Source organism: Xyrauchen texanus, chromosome 4, assembly GCF_025860055.1.
Source record: "Xyrauchen texanus isolate HMW12.3.18 chromosome 4, RBS_HiC_50CHRs, whole genome shotgun sequence".
Taxonomy (NCBI): Eukaryota; Metazoa; Chordata; class Actinopteri; order Cypriniformes; family Catostomidae; genus Xyrauchen; species Xyrauchen texanus.
Genome location: NC_068279.1, coordinates 46,892,804 through 46,920,523, shown reverse-complemented (window position 1 = coordinate 46,920,523; position 27,720 = coordinate 46,892,804). Strand labels below are relative to the sequence as shown.

Sequence of the window (27,720 nt, the reverse complement as noted above, 5' to 3'; positions counted from 1 at the left end):
TCGCAGTCTAAATGAACCGCCGCCACGCGCCAGCTGGTCTAATAGAAAAATCACCACAGTTCATCGCGAAACAATTTCCGATTTACTCTAATCAAAGTCGATTTAAAGTTTTTATTTATTTTCTACAATGGTCATGTATTACGTGACTTGGTTATGGTGAGTTTTGTTTCTGTCCCCAATAATGAACATTTAGCATAGGCAACTACTGACATTATCAGATTAGCTCCCATGTTGGGAAGGTGATGTTTTGCTGTGATAGTCTTTCTGATGTCTTCAACAGTTCCCTTCTGTATTTTCAGGTTTATTTTGTTTGGTTTATGTCCTAGCTCTGTGCCTGACTCCATACCTATAGGTAACACATTAAGCATTTTTTTGTTTGAAGTTGAAATTAAACCTGAAAAGGTTAAATGTTTGTTAATTTTTGTTTGTTTATTTGTCAGGTATGTTCAGGACAGAGTGCCATGATCGTCATTTCTGGCTGTCCATCAGTTCAAATGTCCTTGGCAACAAATTTAGGGTTGATGTTCAAGGTATATTTTCCTTTATAAGACACTGTTAAAGGGATAGTTCACCCAAAATGAAAGTTCTCTCATCATTTACTCGCCCTCACATCATCCCAGATGTGAATGAATTTCTTCAGTAGAAGCCAAATCACCTCTGTGATGTCATGAGGGTGAGTAAATGATGAGAGATTTTTCTTTTTGGGTGAACTATTCCTTTAACAGGTTTGTTAATGTATGACAAATCTTAATGAGTTTGTCAAACATGACGTGTGTGTGTGTGAATTACGGTATGTGAAAAAAATAATATTTTTGCTGTTTTGATTTATGCAATGTATTATGTCACCCCAACACTTGATCACCAACAAACAAGACCTCAGTCACATGACAGCCCATCATGAAACTGCCTGTGATGGGGCATGTTGTCACATCAGAGCTTCATTGTCTCACATTACTTTAGGTCCCAGTCAAAACTCCTATTTCTGAAATTATAATTTTGATATCGTTCAAATGTTCCTCTCGCAGGAGGCTCTGAGGTCCATGAAGTTTCTGGTCAGTGGGCAGCAGAGTGTGGCTACACCATTGGTTTTGACTCCTGGGGTGACCTGCTACTGCGTGTGTCCTACCTGGCCTGTCTGGTGGATAACCAGGTACGATACGCTCATGGAAAGAGGACCAAAATGATTAGGATTGGGCTAAATTCTTGAGAAAATGCATGTGTAAAGGAGGATGCGAGAACCAGCTTGAGAATATAAATAATATTTTAATGCAGAACTTAAACAAAAAACACAAACACACATGATGGTCAGCTGCCGTAAACTATCTCTCTGTCCCGCACCATCTTCCGCAGTCGGCCTTTATCCCTCTCGGAGGCTTGATTAGCCTGATAAGGGACCGGGTGTGTAGAATCACTACCCCGCTCTCCGCCCTGCCACAGCGTGTTTTATGGCATTGTTATTAATGAAATACTTGAGCATCATAGCTAGCAGTGATTAGTTGTTTGTGATTACAGAGGGAGACTGAATTTCGGGTATTGGTGTGGTTTGTAAATCAGTACTCTAACGAGGAGGAGAAATCCTACCCTTTGCTGCTCGCCTGCCCTCTTCAGGTCCCGTGGGGGCCTCGGGAGCTCGTCTGTGAGGAGAACTACATGGAGGTGGAAAGAATATTTTTCTCATTTTATGTTAACCATAAGGGTAAATCTTTCCAAACACTGTCAGGAAACACCAGGGTCAAATGTATTTATTTATTTCACTCTCAAATTTTTGAAAAAATATATATTTTATTTAGCTTTTATGCTTTTTTTATATCGGCACATCCCCCATGTTATGTGGAAAATATTATTGTAGTATAAAATTGAAAGCATACACCATGCTAGTATTTGTTCAAAGGTCATTTTATATAATAAATTATATTATAAATGTATACTGTAAAGTAATTTTGTTATTGTTTTTTACATTGCATTAATGGGGGGGGGGGTGCTTGGTTGTTTTGAAAATGTCACAATGCAAAAAATCTAAATGGTTCTAAAAAATAAGCTTTATTATAATACAAATACAATTGAATATTTGTTTTCCTTTTAATTTTGTGGAACATTTGACCTGGACTTTGGTCATGAGATTCACCCATGATCTTTTATACTGTGTGTGCAAATGATTCTGCTGCCTTGACTGTCTGAATTTTATCAATGTTGCATTTAAAATGATCTGCCACTCAGCTCTGATGCTTTTTCTATTCCCTAGGTGTCTGTGCTTAAACAGTCGCCTCCAGATAATCACATTGGTGTGGAGTGGGTAACCCCTGCCCCTGTGGTGAGTGTGTGTGCCCTCATGGATTTTACATAGCTAAAGTATCCATCTCCCCTGTCATTATAAATATTCGTAGTTGTTCTGAATCTGCTTACACCTTTTGCATTGGTGGGTCAATTTTGACCTGGTGGATTTCAAGCTTCTAAATATTTCAAAACTCAATGGTTTTCATCTAAAACTGTATTGCAAATCATTTAATAACTTCTTAACTGTTCATACATTGAAAATATTGATATTTTAAGCATGTAACTGACAAATGTACGAGTTGGTAAATTATATGCAATTTGTTTAGAAATAATACAAGTTCTTGACATTTCAAAATATACATTAACTACAGAAAGATGTTTTTAAAAAGTGTATTTTTGCAATTCAGTTTTGTGACTCTAGTGGTGCAGAAACCAAATACTTCAGTTTTAATATAATCAGAGTGACCATTTCCACTGTGTAAATGTCACCTGCCATACAGCATGGCTATTTGCACTCAAAGTCTGGGGCAAACTTATTTATGGCAAACTGCTAGTGACACTGCAGTGGTGTAATATGTAAGACTTTGTGAATGTGCTTTATTTCATGAGGACATCCCAGGTTTGAATCTGGCCTTTGTCCAACTTTTTCCCATCTTGTTTCCTGTGTCCACTCTTAATATTTCCTTTAATACTACTTATAATAATAGATACTAAATTAATATAAATGTTGATTTCCTCTGAGTGATTTGGTGATGGTCAGGGAGTTGAGAGAAGTTTGATCTGGGTATATTTAACCATGGTTTTACAAGTTATTTTGTCACTTTTTTTATTATTTTGTTTTTGGTGAAAGCTAGTTTTAACGTCGGTAACCATGGTGTTACTACAGTTATATGGTGTTAATATACAGTAGTAGTAACCATATTTAATTTTGTGTTTTCTATGATTTTACTACAAAATACCATTTGTAATAGTATGGTTACTTGATGGTCCATTATATCATGGTCCATTTTAGTCAGCTGTTTTCAGTCAAGTCATGTTAACGCCTATTATGGCATAATGTCGATTACCACAAACATTAATTTCGGCTCATTCATCCTCAAAAATTGACGTTACAGCGAGGCACTTACAATGGAAGTGAAAGCCAGCCAGAGCCACACTTGGCTGTGTGCTTGGGGTCAGTGTGGTGAACCTTCAGCCCAGTCTGTGGTCCCAAGCGCTCCTGGTTTTAATTAAGGATATCTCTGTATTTTGCTGTGTTCAGCTTTCCTTCAACCCTGACCAGTCCCCCAGTCCCTGCTGCTGAAAAACACCCCCACAGCATGATGCTACCACCACCATGCTTCAACAATGAGACTGTATTGCGCAGGTGATTAGTGGTGCCTGGTTTCCTCCAGACATTACACTTGTTCAATCTTTGTTTCGTTAGACCAGAGAATCTTGTTTCTCACAGTCTGAGAGTCCTTTAGGTGCTTTTTTGCAAATTCCAAGCAGGCTTTCATGTGTCTTGCTCTGAGGAGAGGCTTCCGTCTGGACACTCTGTCATAAAGCCCAGATCAGTGGAGTGTTGCACTGTTGATTGTCCTTCTGCAAGTTTCTCCCATCTCCACACATGATCTCTGGAGCTCAACCGGAGTGACCATCAGGTTCTTGGCCACCTCGCTTACAAAGGCCCTTCTGCCCCGATTGCTCAGTTTGGCCACGCCAGCTCCAAGAAGAGTCCTGGTGGTTCCAAACTTCCATTCATGACTTATGGAGTCCATTGTGCTCTTGGGAAACTTCAATGCAGCCATAATGTTCTTCTCCAGATCTGTGTCTCAACACAATCCTTCCGCTGAGCTTTGCAGGCAGTTCCTTTGACCACATGGCTTGTTTTTTTGCTCCGATTTTCAGCTTTGAGACCTTATATAGAGAGGTAGTCACCACAGTCCCACCACAAAAATGACCATTTTGAAAACGTCAGGTCTTTCACAATTTTTATAATTTTTTTTTTTCTCTAACAAAAATATTTCTGCCTGAAATCTGGCACAGTTTACTTCCATTTGTAATTGCCTTACTCTAATCCTGATGTGTTTTTTTTTTTTTTTCCTCCAACAAAATCTGTTGATTTGGCTTAACTTGAACCCATAACATTCCTTTTGACTATCACCAATAACGTTTTGTGTTCTCAGGAGCTGGATGAGGGTTTGAGGGAGTGGAGAGTGGTGTTTCGTATCCCAGTGCTCCATCAGGAGGGTGGCATGAGAGAAGAAACTGTACCTGTCAGAATGGCACACCTGCTGGGTTACTACATCAACACCACTGACACGCGCATCCTGCTGCGTTGCCCCTATGGATCCAAACTGGCATACATGCTGCAGGTCAAGGAGAAAGCTATTGAGACAAATTGAGTCTTAAAATGTGATTGGTGCAATTCGTGTCAATTTCTGTTGCAAAGTGGGGTGTGTCAGACAGACTTTTTAATTCTTTGAAGTGACCTTAGGTTTGTCTTTACTGTTGCAGTGGGGTGTGGCTGGGGTGGAAGTGGTAAGTGCCACCATCATGTACAAGCTCAAATGGACCCTGTTGACTGTGGACATGTCCATGGCTTGCACCATGAGTATGTTGTCCTTGTTATCTCCCTTCTCAAGTCTGTGTAATTCTGTAGCTCATCACCTAAAGGGATGTGTTGTTTACATGCACTATGTTTATAAACCAAATTATCTTTCATGCCAAAGTGCAACTCGAAGACTGTATTCAGAATGGCATACTATTCATACCATTTCATAGTCCTCATTAAGAGTGTATTCCTCCCTGCTCCATTTAACCCACTTTACCATGTTTAAATCCTTTCCAAAGAAATTAGCCAAAGTGCATAAATATGCTTTGGAGTCCCCCAGTTCTTTTTTTTTTTCTTCTCCATCTTACCATCTCTTCATTCCTTTTCTCCTCATCAGATCAGGCCCAAATGGATGGTTCAGATGTGTTGTGGTCTCTTCCTCGCAACCTCCCCGCTCTGTTTCATCCTTCATTTATAGAAAGGGGCCTTAAGTTGGGGGTGGGAGGGCGCTATCTGTCTGAGTGTGTAGCCCACCAGCGTGGTTACCAGATTCAGGACAACAATGGAACATTGGAGATCCGTATTCCTTTTGGAGCTGAGGGAGGAACAGTCAAGGTATCTGGGATGGCATCCGCCCTCAGTGTTTGATATCCGTTTGATTTTAAATGTATCGCCCAGGATTTACACCATTTCTATATTTGGGTGTTGACAAAAGTTTGTCCGAGGACATCCTGAGAAATCTTTTAAAACGTGTCAATTTTGTTGAATTCTAATCTTTGTGTCCATGTTGGTTTTATAAATATTTGAAATGTATAGCAGCAGTACAGACATGAAAAATGTCAAGTGGTGTAACTATAAAGTAAGTTATTAAAATACTTACTTTTGAGTGTACACAATCATTTATTTAAAAAAAACAAAATATTTGGGCCACAAAGAGCAAGAAGTTATCTTAGGATCTCTGTTTGAAATGGAACAATAACCAATTAATAGAAATGTCAAAATATCTGAATTTGTAAAAAACCTCACACTGTCATGGTCTATACAGGATTCTTTTATTTTTTGATAAAAGATGGCTAACCAGCAGGTTACACCAGGGGATTTAAAAATAATTTTATGCCAAGGACCCCCAAATATGACAAACACCTTCCTAGAGACCCTCTCCGAAAATATATTAAGGTCACTATGTATATGAGTGTAAAGGCCAGAGAGAAGTTAAGTGTGATAGTAGACAATTTAAGTAATTACATTTTATATTGTACTAAAGCCAAAATAAATTACTGGCCAATTATTTAACAAATTAAATATAAGCTATAATTAATTATATAATAATATATATTATAATTAATAAATTAACTTAATTGTATTTCATTGAATGTTTAATCATTTTTCTGTGTAATAAAAATAAATTAACTAAATAAAATGAAATCCAAAGAAGTAAATAATGTTGCATATATTAATTAATGTTATGAATTTGTAAAGTCCTATTTATAATACATAAAATGTAAGTTCTGTTGTTTAGAATGGCAAAAACAATTTACAAAAATGGGTTAGAAATGCAAAATGACCCAACACATAAATCTTCGTAATGTTTTTTTAATCTTATATTTTTCTTTCATTGTGTCTCATAAAATTTTGGCCTGTCATGTGTTAAACATATCTAATCCATGTTCAACAACAAGTATCTATTGTTCGAACAATAAAATAGCCTTTGTACATTTTTGAAGCATGTGTCCTTGGCAAAAAACTGATTTGATGACAAAATAATTGAGTTAAAATTTGTATTGTATCAGCACAAAATGCTAATATTAGAGCATCTCTAATTACCTGGAAAATATTTAGCTTACTTTGTAGTACGTTGAGAGTATATAGGTTTTTTTTCTCTTAATAATTGAGTAATGTTATATGTATAAACCTGAAGAGAAACAAAGAAATTATCATCACGTCATTGACCCATTACACAATTTTAAAACGACTGATTATATTATTTGCTTCTTGGTTACTAACGGTATCTCTCCTTGTGTTGATTAGAGTCATGTGATTGATGGACGGTACTCGCAGTCATATTTTGTGGACGTGTTCCTGCTGCGTGAATGGAAGGATGCAGCATGGAGTTTGACTCGGCAACAAATCTTCAGAGCTTTTTCAATTCGTCATGTGCCCCGACCAATCACTGTCATTAACTGTGAGAAACACAAACCCTTCCAGTTTTTAGTTACATAGGGCCTGTTTATATTTGAATCGGATTGTGTATGGTATGTATATTCCACTTGGCTGCATAAATGCGTTTCTGCTAAACTAAACTAATCACAAAATCCAATCTGCTATTCCCTCGTTATGTGCAAATCTAATGGTTCTCTATGATGATGCTAATGTGGGTTCTTTTTTTTTTTAATGTGAAAATTGTTTTTGTTGGATTCGGAAAGGATTAATATCACATTAGGACTGAAACCCACATTTCCCTTACCTTATCAGGCAAAACCTAGATTATAAAATATGTTTTTGTCTTGAATAGCTAGACTGTTGGTATAAAGAAACAGAGTTTCAACAACTAGTTTGTCATCAGAAGCGCTCTTTGGAGTAACATCTTAAATTTAGTTAATTCTTTGCGTACTCTCTTGACTGGAAATTGTGAAAAGCCTGTTATTCAGATTGGACTTTACCAATTTGAGAATGTTCTTGCCATTTGTTTACAATTATGCATCAAATAAGTTTGGTAGTTCTAAAAGGTATAGTTCACCCAAAAATTTATTCTCATCGTTTACTCGCCCTCTTGCCATCCCAGATGTGTATGACTTTCGGCAGAACAAAAATGAAGATTTTAGAAGAATATTTCAGCTCTGTAGGTCCATATAATGCAAGTGAATGGTGACCAGAAATTTGGCTCCAAAAAGCACATACAGGCAGCATAAAAGTAATTGTCTTCTGAAGATGGATGTGGGTTAGAAACAGATCAATATTAAAAAAAATGTTTTTAAATTTTTTACTGTTAATCTTTACTTCAAAATTATTTTAGTTTATTGTCAATTAGCATTGTTTGTGCATATAATCACCTACTTGTTGGCTGGTCAAAGGTGGAGATTTATAATAAAGGACTTAAATATTTATTTGTTTCTCATCCACACCTTTCATGTCACCTTTGGAACACATGGATTTAACCACTGTAATCATATGGATTACTTTTGTGCTTTATTTGCTTTTTGGAGCTTCAAAGTTTTTGCCACGATTCACTTGCATTGTGAGGACCAACAGAGCTGAAATATTCTTCTGAAAATCTTAATTTGTGTTCAGAAGAAAAAAGTCAAACCCATCTAAAATGACATGAGGGTAAGTAAGTTATTAGAGAATTTTCCTTCTTGGTAAACTATTGTTAAGTGCCTCGTCTGAGGCCAAGACTATAAGTAGTCTTAAAAGGTGATACGCAAACTTTTGTGACCAGTTTCAGAATGCACTTTAATCCCACGTGTTAACTGATTCATTCTCAATCTCTTTCTCCTGTTGAAGTGACCGTGCCCTCACTGGGGGAGTTTTCAGTATCTTTGTGCTGTTTCCCACCTGACGTTTCTCTGGGGAATGTGACCGTAGCAGGTCAGCCAGTGGTTTGGGATGAAATGGAGAGGGACGGAGTCAGTCTTTCTCAGAACCCTCTCCCCAACAACACGTACAGCTACCTGCTTCGGATCCCCTTCTCACATCCACTTGTCTCCCAGAAGGTGATGGGCCACATGCACTTATTTACCACATCTTATGTTAGGTTTTGTTTTCTGAGATAAAGTATGTTTCTGTGCTCTTCATCCCTCTCTGCTGATGTAGTATTTGGGAGACTGGTTGAGGCGGTACACGCTCTCTGGGGTCTTTTCTTTCATTCTGACTCCTGATGGAGAGATCTATGACCATCCTGCTACTGTTGAGGTTGACCTGCAGGATGTGGGTAAGTAAAGCCCCTCAGAAATTATTTAAATAGTTTTTTTTTTCAAACTAGGGTTGGGCACAGGTACTCGGACGTGGCAGCAATGAACAATCATGAAAATGATGACCGATAGTGATCTCGCATGATGTGACTTCAGTTAATTCGAAATCCAGTGACTATTACCTGACAACTATACACAGACATGTCAAAGAGGGGTCTTATTTTTAATTTTGAGATTTGATTATGTTGTGACTTTGAGGGGTACATTTGATTATCAGAGACTTCTCAGCAAACTGATACGACGCTGCAATGCCATTGTTACAATAATCAAAACCGTGTAATTAACAGTGTTTTGAACATCTCTCTGTAAAACCTTTGCTAAACACGTTTTATTATCATTTAATGTAAGAACTTTGACTCATTAATGGATGTTATTTAATAAAAGTGAATGATTGTAATTGGCTAAACTGCCCTGCATGACGTAGGACCTGCATCTCGACAAAATGAATTTCCGCTCTAGTTTCCAATTCAGATACTACGATATAGTGTTATTCCATTGCACTTTCCTTAGTTGAAAAGTGGAAATTCAGACTCTCCAAGATGAAAGGAGCGCTTCAATGAATCATCACAGCAACAACAATACGGAGCATTGTGGCTTTCCTCACTAGAGCGAATATCTGGACATACATACATACACACCAGGCACATGTGACAGCGTACAGCAGGCGAGTGTTTCAAACCGTTAGAGCGCAGATAAATGGAACACAATGCAGCATCTTCAAAAATGAACTTCAACTTAACATGCATATTAAAATGCCATGGTTATGGCATCTCCTGTTATTTGAAAAGAGACCGTTCAGACAGTCACTAAAAAACTGGTGTGCACTTACTAAGATTACTACTGTAACTTGAAGGAAGAACAGACAGAAAAAAGCATTGTGCACATTCTTTCAGAGTTGGGCAGCGAATTTTCACAATGACAAAATATGATGCATTATATTTTTTGCAATTTTTTTTGTACATTTTGTAACATACTATTTTATAACAGCCTATAATAATGAATAGACAATGCACTGGAACAACAAGACGCATTGCAGCAGCCATAGACAAAGTCATGTTGTTATATATACAGTTATGAACATGTAATTGCCCCTTGAGTACTCTGCGAGTACTCAATTAGTCAAGAGTACTCGAGTAGACAAAATGACCAAAATGCAAAACTTTTTCACTTGGTGTGCAGGGATAGTTGACATTCAGTTAACCATTCGACGTGCCACTATTGGAATACCAAAATCACTATTCCTTATTCTACACATGCAGTAGTTGGCTTTTCCGACCGGTTTTGCGTTTTTCGAATTGAAATAAAATTCCTTGACCATTCACATGGTACCTGAAAACGCACAAAAATTGGCCATTTTCTGTACATGGGGCTGGGCGTTATGGCCAAAATTGTTATCACGATAATCTTTTTCATATTGTTCGATATTGATATTTACGATATACATCTACACACATGCAGGGAAAAGAGGCAATGCGTGCGGAGCGGGACAGGGCAGAAATGATGCGTATTTGTTGCTTGAGAACAATATTCAAGATTACAACGCAGAAAGAACAGAGCTGTTGTTCACATCACTGTTGTTCTGTCACGCTCTTCACTAGAGACGATGAGGGGGCGCAACCATTGTCATGAAGTCTTGCGGTGCGGATGGAATCAATCCGGTGTCCAAAGTAACCTAATTGTTAGCAAGGCAGCTAGTATTAGCCATTTTATCCAGTCTGACTTTACGTTACCACCGGTGCGTCGTGAGCGAACCTGAGAGCGTTTTCAATTCATTCTTATGAAAGCCGAGTGTCATGCTCGCAAGGTGGATCGTAGGATTGGCTGTGGTGCGGAGCAAGCTCTCTCCGAGCGCCTTTTGAGGCGGATTTCATCCGCCCCAGTGGAAAAGCAGCCTGAGAAAGCTGAAGTGCTTCTGTTTTAGCGACACGCAGTAAATATCGAAAATTCCTCAAGCTTATTGTGGGTTTTCTTTATCGTGATATATATCGATATTGTTTTATCGCCCAGTCCTATCTGTACATTGTATTGGTTTTATTTCACTTTGTTAAAACTTTGTTGTTTTCCTGGTCAAATATGACCATCCATTGAAAAACAGTCATTCATTTATTGTTTAACCACCCCACAGATTTAATATTAGCAAACTATAGTTTTGGCAAGTCGTTTAGGACATCATATTTGTGCATGACACGAGTCATTTTTCCAACAATTGTTTACAGACAGATTGTTTCACTTTTAATTGACTATTACAATTTCAGTGGGTCAGAAGTTTACATACACTAAGGTAAGTGTGCCTTAAAGCAGCTTGGAAAATTCCAGAAAATTATGTTAAGCCTTTAGACAATTAGCCAATTAGCACCTGATAGGAGGTGTACTGAATTTGAGGTGTACCTGTGGATGTATTTTAAGGCCTACCTTCAAACTCTGTGCCTCTTTGCCTGACATCATGGGAAAATCAAAAGAAATCACCCAAGGCCTCAGAAAAATCTATTGTGGACCTCCACAAGTCTGGTTCATCCTTGGGAGCAATTTCCAAAGGTACCACATTCATCTGTACGAACAATAGTAAGCAATGATAAACACCATGTGACTATGCAGCCATCTTACTGCTCAGGAAGGAGATGCATTCTGTCTCCAAGAGATAGACGTAGTTTGGTGCAAATCAATCTCGGAACAACAGCAAAAGACCTTGTGAAGATGGTTGAGGAAGCAGGTAGACGAGTATCTATATCCACAGTAAAACGGGTCCTATATGGACATAACCTGAAAGGCTGCTCAGCAAGCAAGAAGTCACTGTTTCAAAAAAGCCAGACTACAGTTTGCAAGTGCACATGGGGACAAATATGGTACTTTTTTTGAGAAATCTCTTCTGGTCTAATGAAACAAATTGAACTGTTTGGCCATAATGGCCATTGTTATGTGTAGGGGAAAAAGGATGAGGCTTGCAAGCTGAAGAACACCATCCCAAACGTGAAGCATGGGGGTGGAAGCATCATGTTGTGGGGGTGCTTTGGTGCAGGAAGGACTGGTGCACTTCACAAAATAGATGGCATCATGAGGAAGGAAATTTATGTGTATATATTGAAGCAACATCTCAAGACATCAGCCAGGAAGTTAAAGCTCGGACACAAATGGGTCTTCCAAATGGACAATGACCCCAAGCTTACCTCTGATGCTGTGGCTAAATGGCTTCAGGAGAACAAAGTCAAGGTATTTGAGTGGCCATCAAATAGCCCTGACCTCAATCCGATTGAAAATTTGTGGACCGAACTAAAACCGTGTGCGAGCAAGGAGGCCTACAAACCTGACTCCGTTACAACAGTTCTGTCTGGAGGAATGGGCCAAAATTCAAGCAACCTATTATGAGAAGCTTGTGGAAGACTACCCAAAACGTTTTACCCTAGTTAAACAATTTAAAGACAATGCTACCAAATACTAACAAAGTGCATGTAAACTTCTGACCCACTGGAAATTTGATGAAAGGAAAATCATTGAATGTGTTTACATGACAGACATTGTCAGCTTATTACTCATCATATATTGTAAGATCATGCATGTAAATGCGCTCTATGTAAATTGTGAAGCAGTGCACTACATTTTGGAACAGAGCCTATGTCTTCCTTCATCCCATGTATGTCTCTTTCAGTCCTGCCGAAGTTGGAAGGGGAATGTACAGTGTGGGGTGTGCGTGTATTGGCTTACTACGGGAATATAGACTCCTCTGAGTGGAGTTTGTATGTCGGTGGAATGAGGCTTGACTGGGATTTGGTGGAGCTGGGGGGATTCTCTCTGGATGCCCAAGAGCACTTCCTCAGTGTGGAGGTGCCACTCTACGCCCATGGCATGGCTTTTGAGGTAAAGGCCTGCGAGCAGGCACTTGAAATCACGTAACAAGATCATTGGTATGAATTGCAATAATGCTAACGCAACACGTACAAGCTGCTTACATGCAATTTCTCTCTCTCTCTGAAGGGTTTGGGTATGCAAGGTCTGTTAGTGAGTGTTTTTGTGAATTTAGTTCACCTGGAAACCGCAGAAGAACAGACTCATGTGCAGCGCTGCGTGTTCCCTGTGAGAGAATTATTGGGTAATTAAACTGCACTTACAGGACTGTCATTTTTAAAGGGGTTACATTATGAAAACTGTAATAGTCCTGTACTTAAATTTATATCAGGAAAGAGTGGCTGAAGTCTATTTTTAACAAGGGCCGTGATCACAAAGGAATAGTTCACCCAAAAATCTAAATACTCATCATTTACTCACCCTTATGCCATACCAGATGTGATTTTTCTTTTTTCAACAGAACACAAGTGAAGATGTTAAGAATTTCTCAGCTCTTTTAGTCCATACAATGCAAGTGAATGGGTGATAAAATTGAAGGTCCAAAAATCACAAAAGTAAAAAGTCAGCATAAAAGTAATCCATATGACTCCAGTGGTTAAATTAGTGTCTCAAGAAGTGATCTGATGGTGTGGGTGACCAAACGGATCAATATTTAAGTAAATTTGTACTATAAATGATCCCTGCTTAGTCAGGCTGCACTTTTACTTTCACATTCTTCTTGTGTCTTTGGCGATTCATATTCTTCGTGCATATGCTGCCTCCTGGGCAGGAAGAATTTCACGCAAAAATTGACAGTTAACCACTTGAGTCAAATGGATTACTTTTATGCTGCCTTTTAAGTGATTTTCTTTTTTTTGGATTGTCAAAAATGTACCAATTCACATGGACCTACAGAGCTGAAATATTCTTCTAAAAATCTTAATTTGTTTTTTGTGGAAGAAAAAGGCATACACATCTGGAGTGGCATGAGGGTGAGTAAATTATGAGCGAATTGTAATTTTTGGGTAAACTATTCCTTTAAACCGCCATAAATATTTTTGAGGCACCGTTCATGGAATGTAGGTTTTACAGATCTGGCCGTTTAAAACTATACCTGACAGCAAACCCTTAACTAAGGATTAATTATTTCTCATGCAAGTAAGTTATCCAATCAAAAGAGGACTTTTAAATTGAAGTCTTAAACTGGATGCCGGCGACAGATGGCAAGTGGCGGCAGTGTGCGTACATTCATCGAAAGCCAATAATCTACTAGCATGTTTAGCTAGATGCGTACAGAGAATTAATGATGAGGGGGCCAGCTCCAGGTCACATGTTCATTTTAAAAGAGAGATTCTGGCAGTAAATGCTTGTTTACTTTGTAGATTTAAAGGTGCACTCAGTATTTTCTTTTAATTTTTTTTCCCTCAAAGCTCTAAAGAAATTAATTGTAATTTTGACACGTGTATAAAATTGACTTTTCACTTGAGATGAGGACCCTAGTCATATCAGGACAATCTAAAAGCTGTTTTATTCTACATGGAGAGGGTCTCCTGGCAGGAGCTGCCATGTTTGGCTCCCTCTCTTAATCTCAGTAACAACCCTTTTTATTTTGGACAACTTAACTCATTAATAAAATTATAGCTGACTTGGAACAGTGGTTTTCTACAATGGCATTAGTAATTGAAAGCTGTTGCATGTGAATGATGCTGCATCCACACCACTAGGTGTCAGTGTAAGTCCAAAACAACATGAACATAACTTACTAAGTGCACCAAGTCAGTTGCTGCCTCGCTCTCACTTCAACATGGTTCTTCTCTGGCTGTCTGTGCAGTGTGTCTGCCTGATGGCAGAATGGTAGTGATGGTCGACACAGCTGGAATTTCTCCCCCAGTGAACCCCAATCACACAGCATTGCTGGACCCTGCCTGCAGACCACTCGAGACCGATCACTCCAGAGCCTTATTCAGCTTCCACATTGACTCCTGTGGCACTATCGCAACGGTAAGCTCTCAATACTTTAAGGCCCTGTTTACACCTGGTATTTTCAGAAAGGACATAAAAGCATCATAACAATAGTTCATATGACTCATGCACTATATTTAACATCTGGAGAGATGCTTTTTGAGAAGGAAATACAGATCACAGATAATCTTCCCCTCTGCTGTAGCTCTCAAATCTCTTGCTGCATTGCGATCTGTAATCAGTGCTGGGTTGTAACAGATTACATGTAATATGGATTACTTAATCATATTACAAAAAATTGATTAAATTTTTTTTTGTTTAATTTAAAGTACTTTTTAAATACCCATAAGTACATTATTTTTATTTTTTTTATGGATTATGATTGCATATTAATCAGGCAACTGCTGTAAATTTATCTTAATTTATTGATCCTTTTTTTTTTTTTAATTTTTCATTTTAAATCTGCCTACAAATGATTTAAGTCCGGTGAGTGAGTGTTTTTGTTAGAGGGAGGAGTGTTGTTGAATTACGCAAACAGACCTGATACCAGCCATTATTAAGATGGAACGATAATGCACACAAATTCCGGATTGATTGCATTAGTGCAGCAAAGAGTTTTAATTTTCACAGATTGCTTTTGTACTTTGCTTCAAAAATTGACATGAATGCACTTCTGTGAAGACTTTTGATTTCACTCAGAAACAGGCAAATAGCGAGTAAAACGCTCAATCGTATCAATTCTCATAATTTGGTCCATTTTAAGTTTTCTTTATTACCTTTTTAGGCAACTATAGCCACGTTCACACATGCTACCTGGTAAATTGCTGTAAAATCATTTGATTCCCTTTACTGGTATATGTACCACATCTGCTTTTCACACATGCAACAGTTGCTGTCTTTTTTCTGTTTCGCAAATTTTTCAGCTTTTTGATTTTCACAAATTAAAGTATGTATGTATGTATGTATGTATGTATGTATGTATGTATGTATGTATGTATGTATGTATGTAACGTTACGTTACACACTCACCTAAAGCATTATTAGGAATACCATACTAATACTGTGTTTGACCCCCTTTCGCCTTCACAACTGCCTTAATTCTACGTGGCATTGATTCAACAAGGTGCTGAAAGCATTCTTTAGAAATGTTGGCCCATATTGATAGGATAGCATCTTGCAGTTGATGGAGATTTGTGGGATGCACATCCAGGGCATGAAGCTCCCGTTCCACCACATCCCAAAGATGCTCTATTGGGTTGAGATCTGGTGACACTGGGGGCCATTTTAGTACAGTGAACTCATTGTCATGTTCAAGAAACCAATTTGAAATGATTCGAGCTTTGTGACATGGTGCATTATCCTGCTGGAAGTAGCCATCAGAGGATGAGTACATGGTGGACATAAAGGGATGGACATGGTCAGAAACAATGCTCCGGTAGGCCGTGGCATTTAAACGATGCCCAATTGGCACTAAGGGGCCTAAAGTGTGCCAAGAAAACATCCCCCACACCATTACACCACCACCACCAGGCTGCACAGTGGTAACAAGGCATGATGGATCCATGTTCTCATTCTGTTTACGCCAAATTCTGACTCTACCATCTGAATGTCTCAACAGAAATCGAGACTCATCAGACCAGGCAACATTTTTCCAGTCTTCAACTGTCCAATTTTGGTGAGCTCTTGCAAATTGTAGCCTCTTTTTCCTATTTGTAGTGGAGATGAGTGGTACCCGGTGGGGTCTTCTGCTGTTGTAGCCCATCCGCCTCAAGGTTGTGCGTGTTGTGGCTTCACAAATGCTTTGCTGCATACCTCGGTTGTAACGAGTGGTTATTTCAGTCAAAGTTGCTCTTCTAGCAGCTTGAATCAGTCGGCCCATTCTCCTCTGACCTCTAGCATCAAGGCATTTTCAGCCCACAGGACTGCCGCGATACTGGATGTTTTTCCTTTTCACACCATTTTTTGTAAACCCTAGAAATGGTTGTGCGTGAAAATCCCAGTAACTGAGCAGATTGTGAATTACTCAGACCGCCCGCCTGGCACCAACAACCATGCCATGCTCAAAATTGCTTAAATCACCTTTCTTTCCCATTCTGACATTCAGTTTGGAGTTCAGGAGATTGTCTTGACCAGGACCACACCCCTAAATGCATTGAAGCAACTGCCATGTGATTGGTTGATTAGATAATTGCATTAATGAGAAATTGAACAGGTGTTCCTAATAATCCTTTAGGTGTGTGTGTGTATATATACATACATACATACATACATACACACACACACACTATCAGCTTTTAACCCCCATTATTTCCCAATCCCCAACCCTTTCCTGACAATCAACAAACATCCCTGTGGTCAAAGCCTTGCACACATAAACAAATAAAATACATAAAAATACAAAATCGACAAATAGAGTAGAAATAATTCTACAAAGGATACAAATTCGATCACAAACATGTTTCTCTTCACATGGTTCAGAGCCTTCCAGAAATGTCTAGTATTTGCCCCATTTCTTACCATAGACGTCTGATCTACAAAGCTGTTTGTGACATTTTTACAAATGTCGCCACCCTGTCCAATTCAGTGAACCATTCTTGAAATGGAGGGCCTTTTGACTTCCATCCTCTAATTATCGGTCTACCAATCTTTACACTAGTTTGGACCCAGTTTTATTTTCTTTAAATGTATATTTGTCACCTACTTTAATGCCCAATAAACATGGTCTAGGGCAGAGTGAAATTTGAGTATCTAGAGCCTCACAGATAGAATTCTGGACTCTTACCCAAAGTTCTTGTGTCTTAGCTCAGAACCATAGAGCATGGGCTATATCTCCATCCTCCAGCTGACATGGTAGGTGTGTCTTTTAAACCAAGCCTAAACAATTGAGGGAGTCCAGTAGAAACCATGCAAAATCTTAAACTGAATAAGGCATACCCTTGTATCCCTAGACATTGTTTTAACATCTTTCAAAATTCTTTCCCACTCCCCATCCTCCAATACCAAGTTCAAATCTCTTTTCCATAACCTCTTAAGAGCTGCCAAGGCCCCTCAACAAGACACTGAATCAGTGAAGAATATACACTGACAAAAAATTGAGACCTTGAAAATACTTTTAAAATATTTACAGAATATAAAAATACTATCAAACAGCTACTGACTGTAAATGGGTACAGTCAAAAACCGCCTCACACAATAAACAAGAGTGATGTAATTTGAAATCTGTACCAGATTACAATTCAGACGTAATCTACCCAGCACTGTCTGTCATGTGAGAAACCAGAACCAATGCTTATTCCATCAATAGCTATGCTTCCATCAACAATTTTATGCGCATTTTGGGATATCACATAAAAACTGCTGGATGGAAACTCCAAGATGCAAATAAATCTCCAAAATGTGCATAAATGTATAAGCTTGAGGTGGATACATTTTTTTTATTTGATAAGAAGGAATGTGCATAAACTATGATGGAAAAACATTTATCGAATAAACTTCTATTGAATTTGTTAGGAATAAATGTTGCGCATCAAAAAGGTCATGTGACTGAATAACGTGTTATTTACTGGACTAACAAGCAGACCAATCACTGCATCTGAAATGTTGCTCTGGTCATCCTGATATAATGGTGTCTAGAAAATCCAAAGCCTACAAAGAGTTTGCAGAGCAAATAAGTTGAATACAAACTTTAACTTTATGGAAGAGAAGGTATAATGACACTTTTGAAAAATATCATATAGATCCACACAGTATAGTCATAAGGATGGATGAACGCACGCATATAGCGCTCGCTCCCAAACATTAGACTAAGCTCTTTAAAGTGTTTTGTCTGCATGCTCTAAACCACCAGTATTTCATAAATATTTAAATTCAGTGGCTAAAATTTATCCAGAAATGATTATTTCATCCTTTTTGAACACTCTTGGATGGAAACGTGGCTTTATTCACGCTTTTTGTATGTAATAATAAGGATTTTTGCATAAATTTGCAACTTGGATGGAAACATGGCTAATAACTTTAAATGGTGTGATATGCGTTTAATGCGCTGCAGCATATTTGAATCAAATTGAGTTCCCCTCACAGTGCTTTTGTATGGCTTCAGTAGCATATACAGTTGAAGTCAGAAGTTTACATACACCTTAGCCAAATACATTGAAACAGTTTTTCACAATTCTTGACATTTTAATCATAGAATACATTCCCTGTCTTAGGTCAGTTAGGATCACTACTTTGTTTTAAGAATGTGAAATGTCTGAATAATAGTAGAGAGAATAATTGATTTCAGCTTTTATTTCTTTCATCACATTCACAGTGGGTCAGAAGTTTACTTACACTTTGTTAGTATTTGGTAGCATTGCCTTTAAATTGTTTAACTTGGGTAAAATATTTTGTCTTCCTCCAGCTTCTCACAATAAGTTTCTGGAATTTTGGCCCATTCCTCCAGACAGAAATGGTGTAAATGAGTCAGGTTTGTTGGCCTCCTTGCTCGCACATGCTTTTTCAGTTCTGCCGACAAATTTTCTCAGACTGAGGTCAGGGCTTTGTGATGCCACTCCAATACCTTGACTTTGTTGTCCTTAAGCCATTTTGCCACAGCATCGGAGGTATGCTTTGGGTCATTGCCCATTTGTGACCGAGCTTTAACTTCCTGGCTGATGTCTTGATGTTGCTTCAACATATCCACATAATCTTCCTTCCTCATAATTGCATCTATTTTGTGAAATGCACCAGACCCTCCTGCAGCAAAGCACCCCCACAGTATGATGTTGCCATCCCCATGCTTCACGGTTGGTGTTGGATGGTGTTCTTTACCCTTTTTTCTCCAAACATAACAATTGTCATTATGGCCAAATGGTTACATTTTGTTTCATCAAACCAGAGGAAATTTCTCCAAAAAATCTGATCTTTGTCCGCATATGCACTTGCAAACTGTAGTTTGGCCTTTTTTTTTTTACAGTTTTGGAGCAGTGGCTTCTTCCTTGCTGAGCAACCTTTCAGGTCATGTCGATATAGGACTCGTTTTACTGTGGATATAGATACTTGTCTACCCGTTTCCTCCATCTTCACAAGGTCATTTGTTGTTCTAAGATTGATTTTGCACGTCACACCAAACAACGTTCATCTCCAGGTGACAGAATGTGTCTCTTTCCTGAGCGGTATGATGGCTGTGTGGTCCCATGGTGTTTATACTTACATACTGTTGTTTGTACAGATGAATGTGGTATCTTCAGGCATATGGAAATTGCCCCCAAAAATGAACTAGACTTGTGGAGGTCAACTATTTTTCCAATTCAGTACACCACCTATCAGAAGCTAGAAGCTAGACTTAAACTAGCACAAAAGTCAAATGGGCTATTTTATGGTGCTTTTTGTTTCTTTTGGAGCGTGGCAATGTAAATTACTAAGCACTTTTGTAGTATGTAAAACAGAAGCTTGGTTTCATTAAAGATGTTTTTTATTTGGTTAAACACATGAAGGGTGAACGTATAACAATGTTCATTTTGGGGTAAGCTATTTTTAGCTTTATCATGTGACTCATGCATCTCCAGTGACCACTTTTTATAGGATTTAAGAGGGGTGGTTCTCTGAATGTGTGATGGTTTTGTTGTTGTCCAACATACTGTAAATTATTTGGGTCAATGATTATGTCTTTGCTGCAGTATGATGGTGATCAGGTCATCTACAGGAATGAGGTGAGAAACATGCCACCTTTTCTTCCACACCTGAGACCACTCAGTCAACCTCAACCACACTACAGGTAAAACAAAGCCCTTTCTTACTGTTTGTACAAATCAAGTGCTCATAGTGCACAACAGAAGAGCAGATTCTGCCCTCTATTAGTGGAGCCACAAGAACAGCATGCTTTACACACTGAACAAAACTATATGGTACAATAATTTTTTTTACCGAGACTTGCGTTGATTGTGGAGCCACGGCTAATTGAGCAAATAAACCTTCAACTGAGTTCCTTATTGAAGTTTCGACTGCTCCACACTTTAGGCTTCAGGAGGATGTGTGCTTGGTGTGACACAATCATATGTAATATTTACATTAAAATTCATGTGTATTTCTCTCTGGTTCAGAGTCCCTCTCGGCTGTGTTCACCCAGCGAATGGAAATCGCTCTCTTTCCATCTACCTGCCGTCTTATCCACCCACACCTCTACCTCTACCTCTAAAACGCACACACAAAACGGCCTCGCACACAGGGCACCTTGAGGACCGAGGTGAGTAATGGAGCACACATTCAAACAATATCAGTGTTATTTGGTAAACGATCAACTGAAATTGGTACTTTGGACTGAATGTTACATTTAATGATGTAATGTTCAGGCCTGTCTTTTTCGGCTGTGTTTTGACTCACTGACAGCCTGACTGCATATGTATTGATGAACTGGTAGTTCTCGACAGCCCGTAGAGGTTCATAATGGAGGTCTAGTGGGTTTTTGAGATCATGAAAGAAATGCTAAATTAGGTATATATATATATATATATATTATTTATTTATTTTTAATCATATATACACACATTATACATAATATTGTAATCAAATATATATAAACGCTACTGTTTAAAACAATATAAAATACAGAATTTCCTTTCACAAACCTAAACATATAATTCAAAAAGGATATTTTAAATTGATCAACATTTTACTTTTTATTTTAATAAATGCTGTATACTTCAAACTCTGTTCATCCAAGAATCGTCCACTTGCAGCAATGACACCTTTTAGGCTTTTCAGGAGTCAGTTTATTCTAGATCTTCAGGTGAAGTTTGTTTACATACTTTCTGCAGCACTTCTCAAAGATGGCTTTGGCTTGTAGGGATCACTTCTCATGGATTTTCCAACCAAGCTTATCTAATAAAGACTTGACGCCAACACTCAAACTTTGATTGATCCATCCAGAATACTGATTTCTATGTATCGCTCAATTTTTAAGTTCTTTTGCGCATAATCTTCAAATTCGACCTTTTTATCAGTTTCAGATGAGGCTAATTCTTTGAATGCCTGCCTAAAATGCCAACATTCCAGAGTCTTTTCACTGCTGCAGTTTAAACTGGTGTTTGGCATGTACTGTTCATTGAAACATGGTCCTGTGAGAAGGGTCTGTTTCTCAAACTAGAGTCTCTGATTTACATATCATTTTGTTGTTGTGCATCTTGGCCAACCTCCCCCTCTATCCCAGTTAGATCCAGTTTGATTTCTGTTAAGACGGTAGTGAATGAAATAACTTTCATCGCTCAAAAGAACGGTGGACTGATTAATTTTGAAAAACAAAATTTGATTTGAAAGGGTAAATTGATGGGTCATATGTCCATACTTAAGTAGCACAACCATTTAATTGTTCTAACATAACTTTTTTTTAGTTTTTTTTTTACTACAAAATTTGCGTATTAGAATAATTATGTGATTGGAATAAAGATGAGACCTTATTTTCTTAGAGAAATGCACTGGAGAAATGACTGTTGAAAATGTGGCCTTGATGTCACTGTTAAAAATGTAATTTTTAAAATGTGTGTTATTTCAAACCATAATATTAATTTCCAGCATTACTTAAATTTAAGCTAGCACAATTATGGCATTGGTGTTTCCAAACTTTTAAACAGTAGTGTGTTTGTCTAATATAGTTGTCCTTGTATCCTTGCGTATAAAATATATACACACAATTATGGATTAAAAGTGATAATGTATTCCTTATAAATACAGGGGATTTACACTGTATACATGCCTAATTATATATTGTTTTTGTTTTGCATATGCTTTAATCCTGTAGATCAAAAAATCTACTCATTGCCAGCTGGTGGATGACACTCTTAAAAGGTAATGGTGATGTCTAAACTTTTCTTTCTTTTTTTTTTATGATTTAAAGAAAGGCTTTGTGGGTGGATCTGGAATGAACATCAGAAAGGTGTTAACCAAAGTCTTATGTATTAATTCAAAATGTAGCAACAGAAACCTTGCCTACAGAGCTGAAGGTGGAGCCTGACAGCACAATGGATGGGCTTGTCCTGTTAGTCACCTCCAAGCATGACGACACAACAGATCTGTCCAATAAAGGCTTTTCATTTTGATGCACAATCCAGGCTTCCTTTTTTATTTTAAATCTTGATTCATTTTTAAAAGATTTATAAATTCTTGGGATTTTTCTAAGATTATTTTAGGTAATACTACTACCAGAGACATTATATGAGAGAGAGACTCATATGTGTGTGAATGGGAGAAATTGTAATGCTAAATAAGTTCCGCCTTTATAGTTAAAGGAGCCAATCACCTTTTTAAGATCAGAGTAAAACATTATTAAGGATGCACATGCTCATTAGCCAGACCAGCCTGAAAAAAAGTATTTGCAGAATTTGAGCTAAAGGAGCACAATTTTTGATCCCACTGTTGTAAGATTTTATTACTGATTTGAAATGTCATTTGATTAATCTCTTGTCCAATAGATAGAGATTTTGGTCTTCCCCCGTTCAGGTAGATTGGATAGACTTGTCCTAAAACAAACTACTTTCATCAGTCCTCTGCCTTTTTAGTTCAGTTTCCATCAATGGATTTTTATAGGTCAATTCAGTAAGGGTCACTTAGGCTGTTTTCATTGGTTGCTTGTGCAATCTTGTACTGTTCTCTCACATTGCGTCGTCTCTGGTGATCGGTGGTCACTTCTAATGCATTCTCTGCTGGAAACCAACCCCTCTTTCTGTCGGAGAGACGCATGCCTTCATTCCAACCTTGAAGAGTGGAATGAAAATGGAAATCCGTATTAGTGAGTTGAGTAAATTAGCACTTAAAAAAAATAATCTGTATATCTATGAAAGTAAATATAGTTGAACTGTATGGCTCTACCTTCACTGGTTTTGCGCAGTACATTGATGACATCATGAGGTTCCAAGCTAAGCTCATCTGCCTGTTTTGCTATGTATGGACTGATGCACTGCACCTGAGGGCAGTCTAACACACACACGCACACTAAAGTTAAGAGTAGTTCATGACTGCATTTCCCCAAAAGCATCGTAAGCCAAGTAGATCGTAGAAACCATTGGCGCCAATGGTCTCTACGATCAATTTAAGCTTCTGGGAAACGCGTCCCTGGTCATGATATGAGAGCTTGTCCAGAATACCATCAGGGAAGCTTTATATAAAGGCTCAGTCTGAAGATATATTTAAAGTTGCACTACAGAAGAGATTTGTATTTTGAGCTGTCAGGACAAATTTAGCACAATATCACAGGCTTATGTCATTCAACCTTGCATCATTATGTCATGTCCATAAATGCAGAAAAGTAGTACCGGCTGGGAAAACTACGCTGTTTAGTTAAGGGTACAATTGTTTAAAGTGTACTGATTTCACAGCGGAGTACTGTACATGTATACATTTTGTTTAGTGTGTAACCATCTATCTATTAGAACTTTACTGCAAAATGATTAAATGTTTGTGTACAGTGCATAGACATACTATTGTAGTATTACAGTTTTACTTGCATTATCAACTGAGGCTGTACAATATAAAAAATAAAGTCATCCATTGAACTCATATCAGCCATATAACGAGTTTCACCTCTTAACATGGTGTGTAGTATAATACAAACATTAATAGCAGATAAAACATTTGCATAATCGCACTAAAATATGCTGGTAACTGGTGGTGGTTTATCAATGTTTGTGTCAAGTTATATATATATACATACATACAGGTGAAACTCGAAAAATTAGAATATCGTGCAAAAGTTCATTAATTTCAGTAATTCAACTTAAAAGGTGAAACTAATATATTATATAGACTCATTACAAGCAAAGTAAGATATTTCAAGCCTTTATTTGATATAATTATGATGATTATGGCTTACAGCTTATGAAAACCCCAAATTCAGAATCTCAGAAAATTAGAATATTACATGAAATCAATAAAAAAAAAAAAAAGGATTTTAAATACAGAAATGTCGGCCCTCTGAAAAGTATAATCATGCATATGTACTCAGTACTTGGTTTGGGCCCCTTTTGCATTAATTACTGCCTCAATGCGGCGTGGCATGGATGCTATCAGCCTGTGGCACTGCTGAGGTGTTATGGAAGACCAAGATGCTTCAATAGCAGCCTTCAGCTCTTCTGCATTGTTTGGTCTCATGTCTCTCATCTTTCTCTTAGCAATGCCCCATAGATTCTCTATGGGGTTCAGGTCAAGCGAGTTTGCTGGCCAATCAAGCACAGTAATACCATGGTCATTGAACCAGGTTTTGGTACTTTTGGCAGTGTGGGCAGGTGCCAAGTCCTGCTGGAAAATTAAGTCAGCATCTCCATAAAGCTTGTCTGCTGAAGGAAGCATGAAGTGCTCTAAAATGTCCCGGTAGACGGCTGCATTGACTCTGGACTTAGTAAAGCACAGTGGACCAACACCAGCCGATGACATGGCTCCCCAAACCAACACAGACTGTGGAAACTTCACACTGGACTTCAAGCATCTTGGATTGTGTGCCTCTCCATTCTTCCTCCAGACTCTGGGACCTTGGTTTCCAAATGAGATGCAAAATTTGCTCTCATCAGAAAAGAGGACTTTGGCCCACTGAGCAACAGACCAGTTCTTTTTTTTCTTTAGCCCAGGTAAGACGTTTGACATTTGAAGCCCATGTCCAGGACCCATCTGTGTGTGGTGGCTCTTGATGCAGTAACTCCAGCCTCAGTTCACTCCTTGTGAAGCTCCACCACACATTTGAATGGCCTTTTCCTGACATTCCTCTCCAGGCTACGGTCATCCCTGCTGCTTGTGCACCTTTTTCTTCCACACTTTTCCCTTCCACTTAACTTTCTATTAATGTGCTTTGATACAGCACTTTGAGAACATCCAACTTCTTTTGCAATTACCTTTTGAGGCTTTCCCTCCTTGTGGAGGGTGTCAATGATGGTTTTCTGCACAACTGTCAGGTCAGCAGTCTTCCCCATGATTGTGAATTCAACTGAACCAGACTGAGAGACCATTTAAAGGCTCAGGAACCCTTTGCAGGTGTTTAGCTGATTAGAGTGTGACACTTTGAGCCTACAATACTGAACCTTTTCACAATATTCTAATTTTCTGAGATTCTGAATTTGGGGTTTTCATAAGCTGTAAGCCATAATCATCAAAATTATATCAAATAAAGGCTTGACATATCTTACTTTGCTTGTAATGAGTCTATATAATATATTAGTTTCACCTTTTAAGTTGAATTACTGAAATTAATGAACTTTTGCACGATATTCTAATTTTTCGAGTTTCACCTGTATATTTTATTTGTTTATTTCAAATAACATATCAACTTCAACATTAAGGCTCTGAAAGTCTCCAAATCATGATTCTACACAGGCGCTATCCAGGTAAGTTCAAACCATGAGATCATCTGCACAGAACAGCAGTGCCGAAGCACAATTCACGTAAAGCGTCTTTTTTGCTATTTTAAGTTTTAACCACCGATGTTGCTAGAGCACAAAGTTCCGTAGTGCAGCTTTAACTTTAAAACCAACCATTAAACAAAAAAATGTTTGGCCTATTTTTAAGATTTTGGCATTTTCATTTGATAGAATTCTATCAAATTGAACTGCCATTTAGAAAAAATTAATTAAACTTAATACATTAAGTAATTTTGAACAAAATTAAAGTTTGATGGAATTCTATGAAATTTGAATGCAAAAATGTTTGCAGAAGTTAACTCATGTCGTTCAAACCCATGGTTATTTTCCTTTGTAAGGCAGAAGGATATATTTAGCAGCAGCTCGGACATTCTACTAAATAACTCTTGTTACATGGAGAAAGAAAAACCGCAGAGTGCAAGTAAATGACAATGTAAATTTTTTGGAGGGTAAAATATTCCTTTTAAAATTCTACAGCAGACATCTCTGCCGGTCTATGGGAGCTACCAATAAAATTCAAGCTCACCCCAGTCCTCATAAATTTTCTCCTCTCCAAGAGGTTCATTGATGGAGGGGAATGCAGCTATCCACCTATGCATATCTGACCTGTGGAAGGGGTATTACAAAGAGAGTATTAGCGTTGAGGCCTGATTACATCACTGTTGTTCATGAGAGGTTTATGATAGAACAGTTAGAAATGAAATCTCAAGGAAATCATTTAGATATTAGGGGTTTATCTGACAAAAACAAAAGTGTTAGATTGCAGCCATGTTCAGAATGGCATACAATTTTTGCAGTATACTGTATATTGTGCACAGTATGCAAAATGTCTATGCATAGACAGCCTGGATTACCTACAGTACAACATTTTCCTAAATGTGCAGTATACAAGAAGTAGGGTTGCCACTTATCATGGCGCCTAACCACATCCTCCACAGTTTTAGCATATGCGTTATTAATATCCTTATATGCTAAAATGAGAACAATGTGTGGACCCTTACCCACCGTAGGCACAATTTCCAATTTATATCAATGTTAAATTGGCTATCTGAACGATTTCACCGTGATGCCTTTACATGGTCAGTGGCTGTAATGGATAAATTGCTGAGCTACATGCTGCTTACTCTGTGTTGGCCTTGAGCAGCCGTTCACAGGTGTTACCCCGATGGTTTTCCAAGAGTGTCAGACAGAAAGAGTGATCCAGGTTTGGCCCAGGCCCGGCCTCTGGCACCTGCACCTGGACCAGAGAGCGATGGGCGTGATCGATCACCACAAACCGTTCTGGATTGCTAATGAGAAGAGAGGGAGAGAGAACAGGGGGTGACCTGAGGCCAGATATTCACTCGCCATATTAGTTATGATCTCACATGTGTAGTAGAGGTAGTGATAAATGCTGGAGATTTGGTATTAATATGTTTACACACAAGGATATTCGGTCATTTGCTTAAAGGAGAAGTATGTAATTTCTGTGCCACTAGTGGCACCAAACGGTATTGAAAAATAAATATATTTTCATACAGGTTTCCCCGAACACACATTGTGTGCCTTTGGTCTGCACAAACAAATAGTCCTGCCCCAAGATCTTGCCATTGGTTGAGGCTCAAACGTATAAAGTGTGATGTTTTGATTGCACCAGAGAGCCACAGTGTTTATACTTTTTGGGGGATATCAACCTAGTGTACAAATGGCTTGCATATAGTTGTCTGTACATTAAACTGTGATAAGAGTTTTTTTTTTTTTTTAAACGACACCACCTTTCAGAGCAGATAAAACAAAAAACAACAAC

At 38.2% G+C, this 27,720-nt stretch overlaps 2 protein-coding genes across 2 annotated transcripts in view; one reads left to right on the top strand and one right to left on the bottom strand.

The window, feature by feature from the left end:
• The first annotated feature begins 127 nt into the window (after positions 1-127).
• LOC127641487 (uncharacterized) lies at positions 128-22,645 on the top strand. Its single transcript, XM_052124524.1, has 19 exons — positions 128-156; positions 300-352; positions 441-530; positions 1,026-1,150; positions 1,513-1,656; positions 2,243-2,311; positions 4,443-4,631; positions 4,774-4,870; positions 5,208-5,425; positions 6,839-6,992; positions 8,312-8,520; positions 8,621-8,738; positions 12,422-12,630; positions 12,748-12,862; positions 14,429-14,598; positions 20,217-20,314; positions 20,640-20,782; positions 22,334-22,380; positions 22,507-22,645. The coding sequence occupies exons 1-18, from the start codon at positions 128-130 to the stop codon at positions 22,366-22,368; spliced, it is 2,265 nt and encodes a 754-aa protein (XP_051980484.1). The 3' UTR covers positions 22,369-22,380; positions 22,507-22,645.
• Positions 21,133-27,720, bottom strand: part of arhgef15a (Rho guanine nucleotide exchange factor (GEF) 15) — a 23,122-nt gene continuing 16,534 nt past the window's right edge. The window contains exons 12-15 of the mRNA XM_052119343.1: positions 27,059-27,223; positions 26,461-26,540; positions 23,401-23,505; positions 21,133-23,285 (exon numbers count right to left, since the gene is read on the bottom strand). Of these exons, the coding sequence (XP_051975303.1) occupies positions 23,125-23,285; positions 23,401-23,505; positions 26,461-26,540; positions 27,059-27,223 (511 nt within the window). The 3' untranslated portion in view covers positions 21,133-23,124. The remainder of the gene's footprint in view (positions 23,286-23,400; positions 23,506-26,460; positions 26,541-27,058; positions 27,224-27,720) is intronic.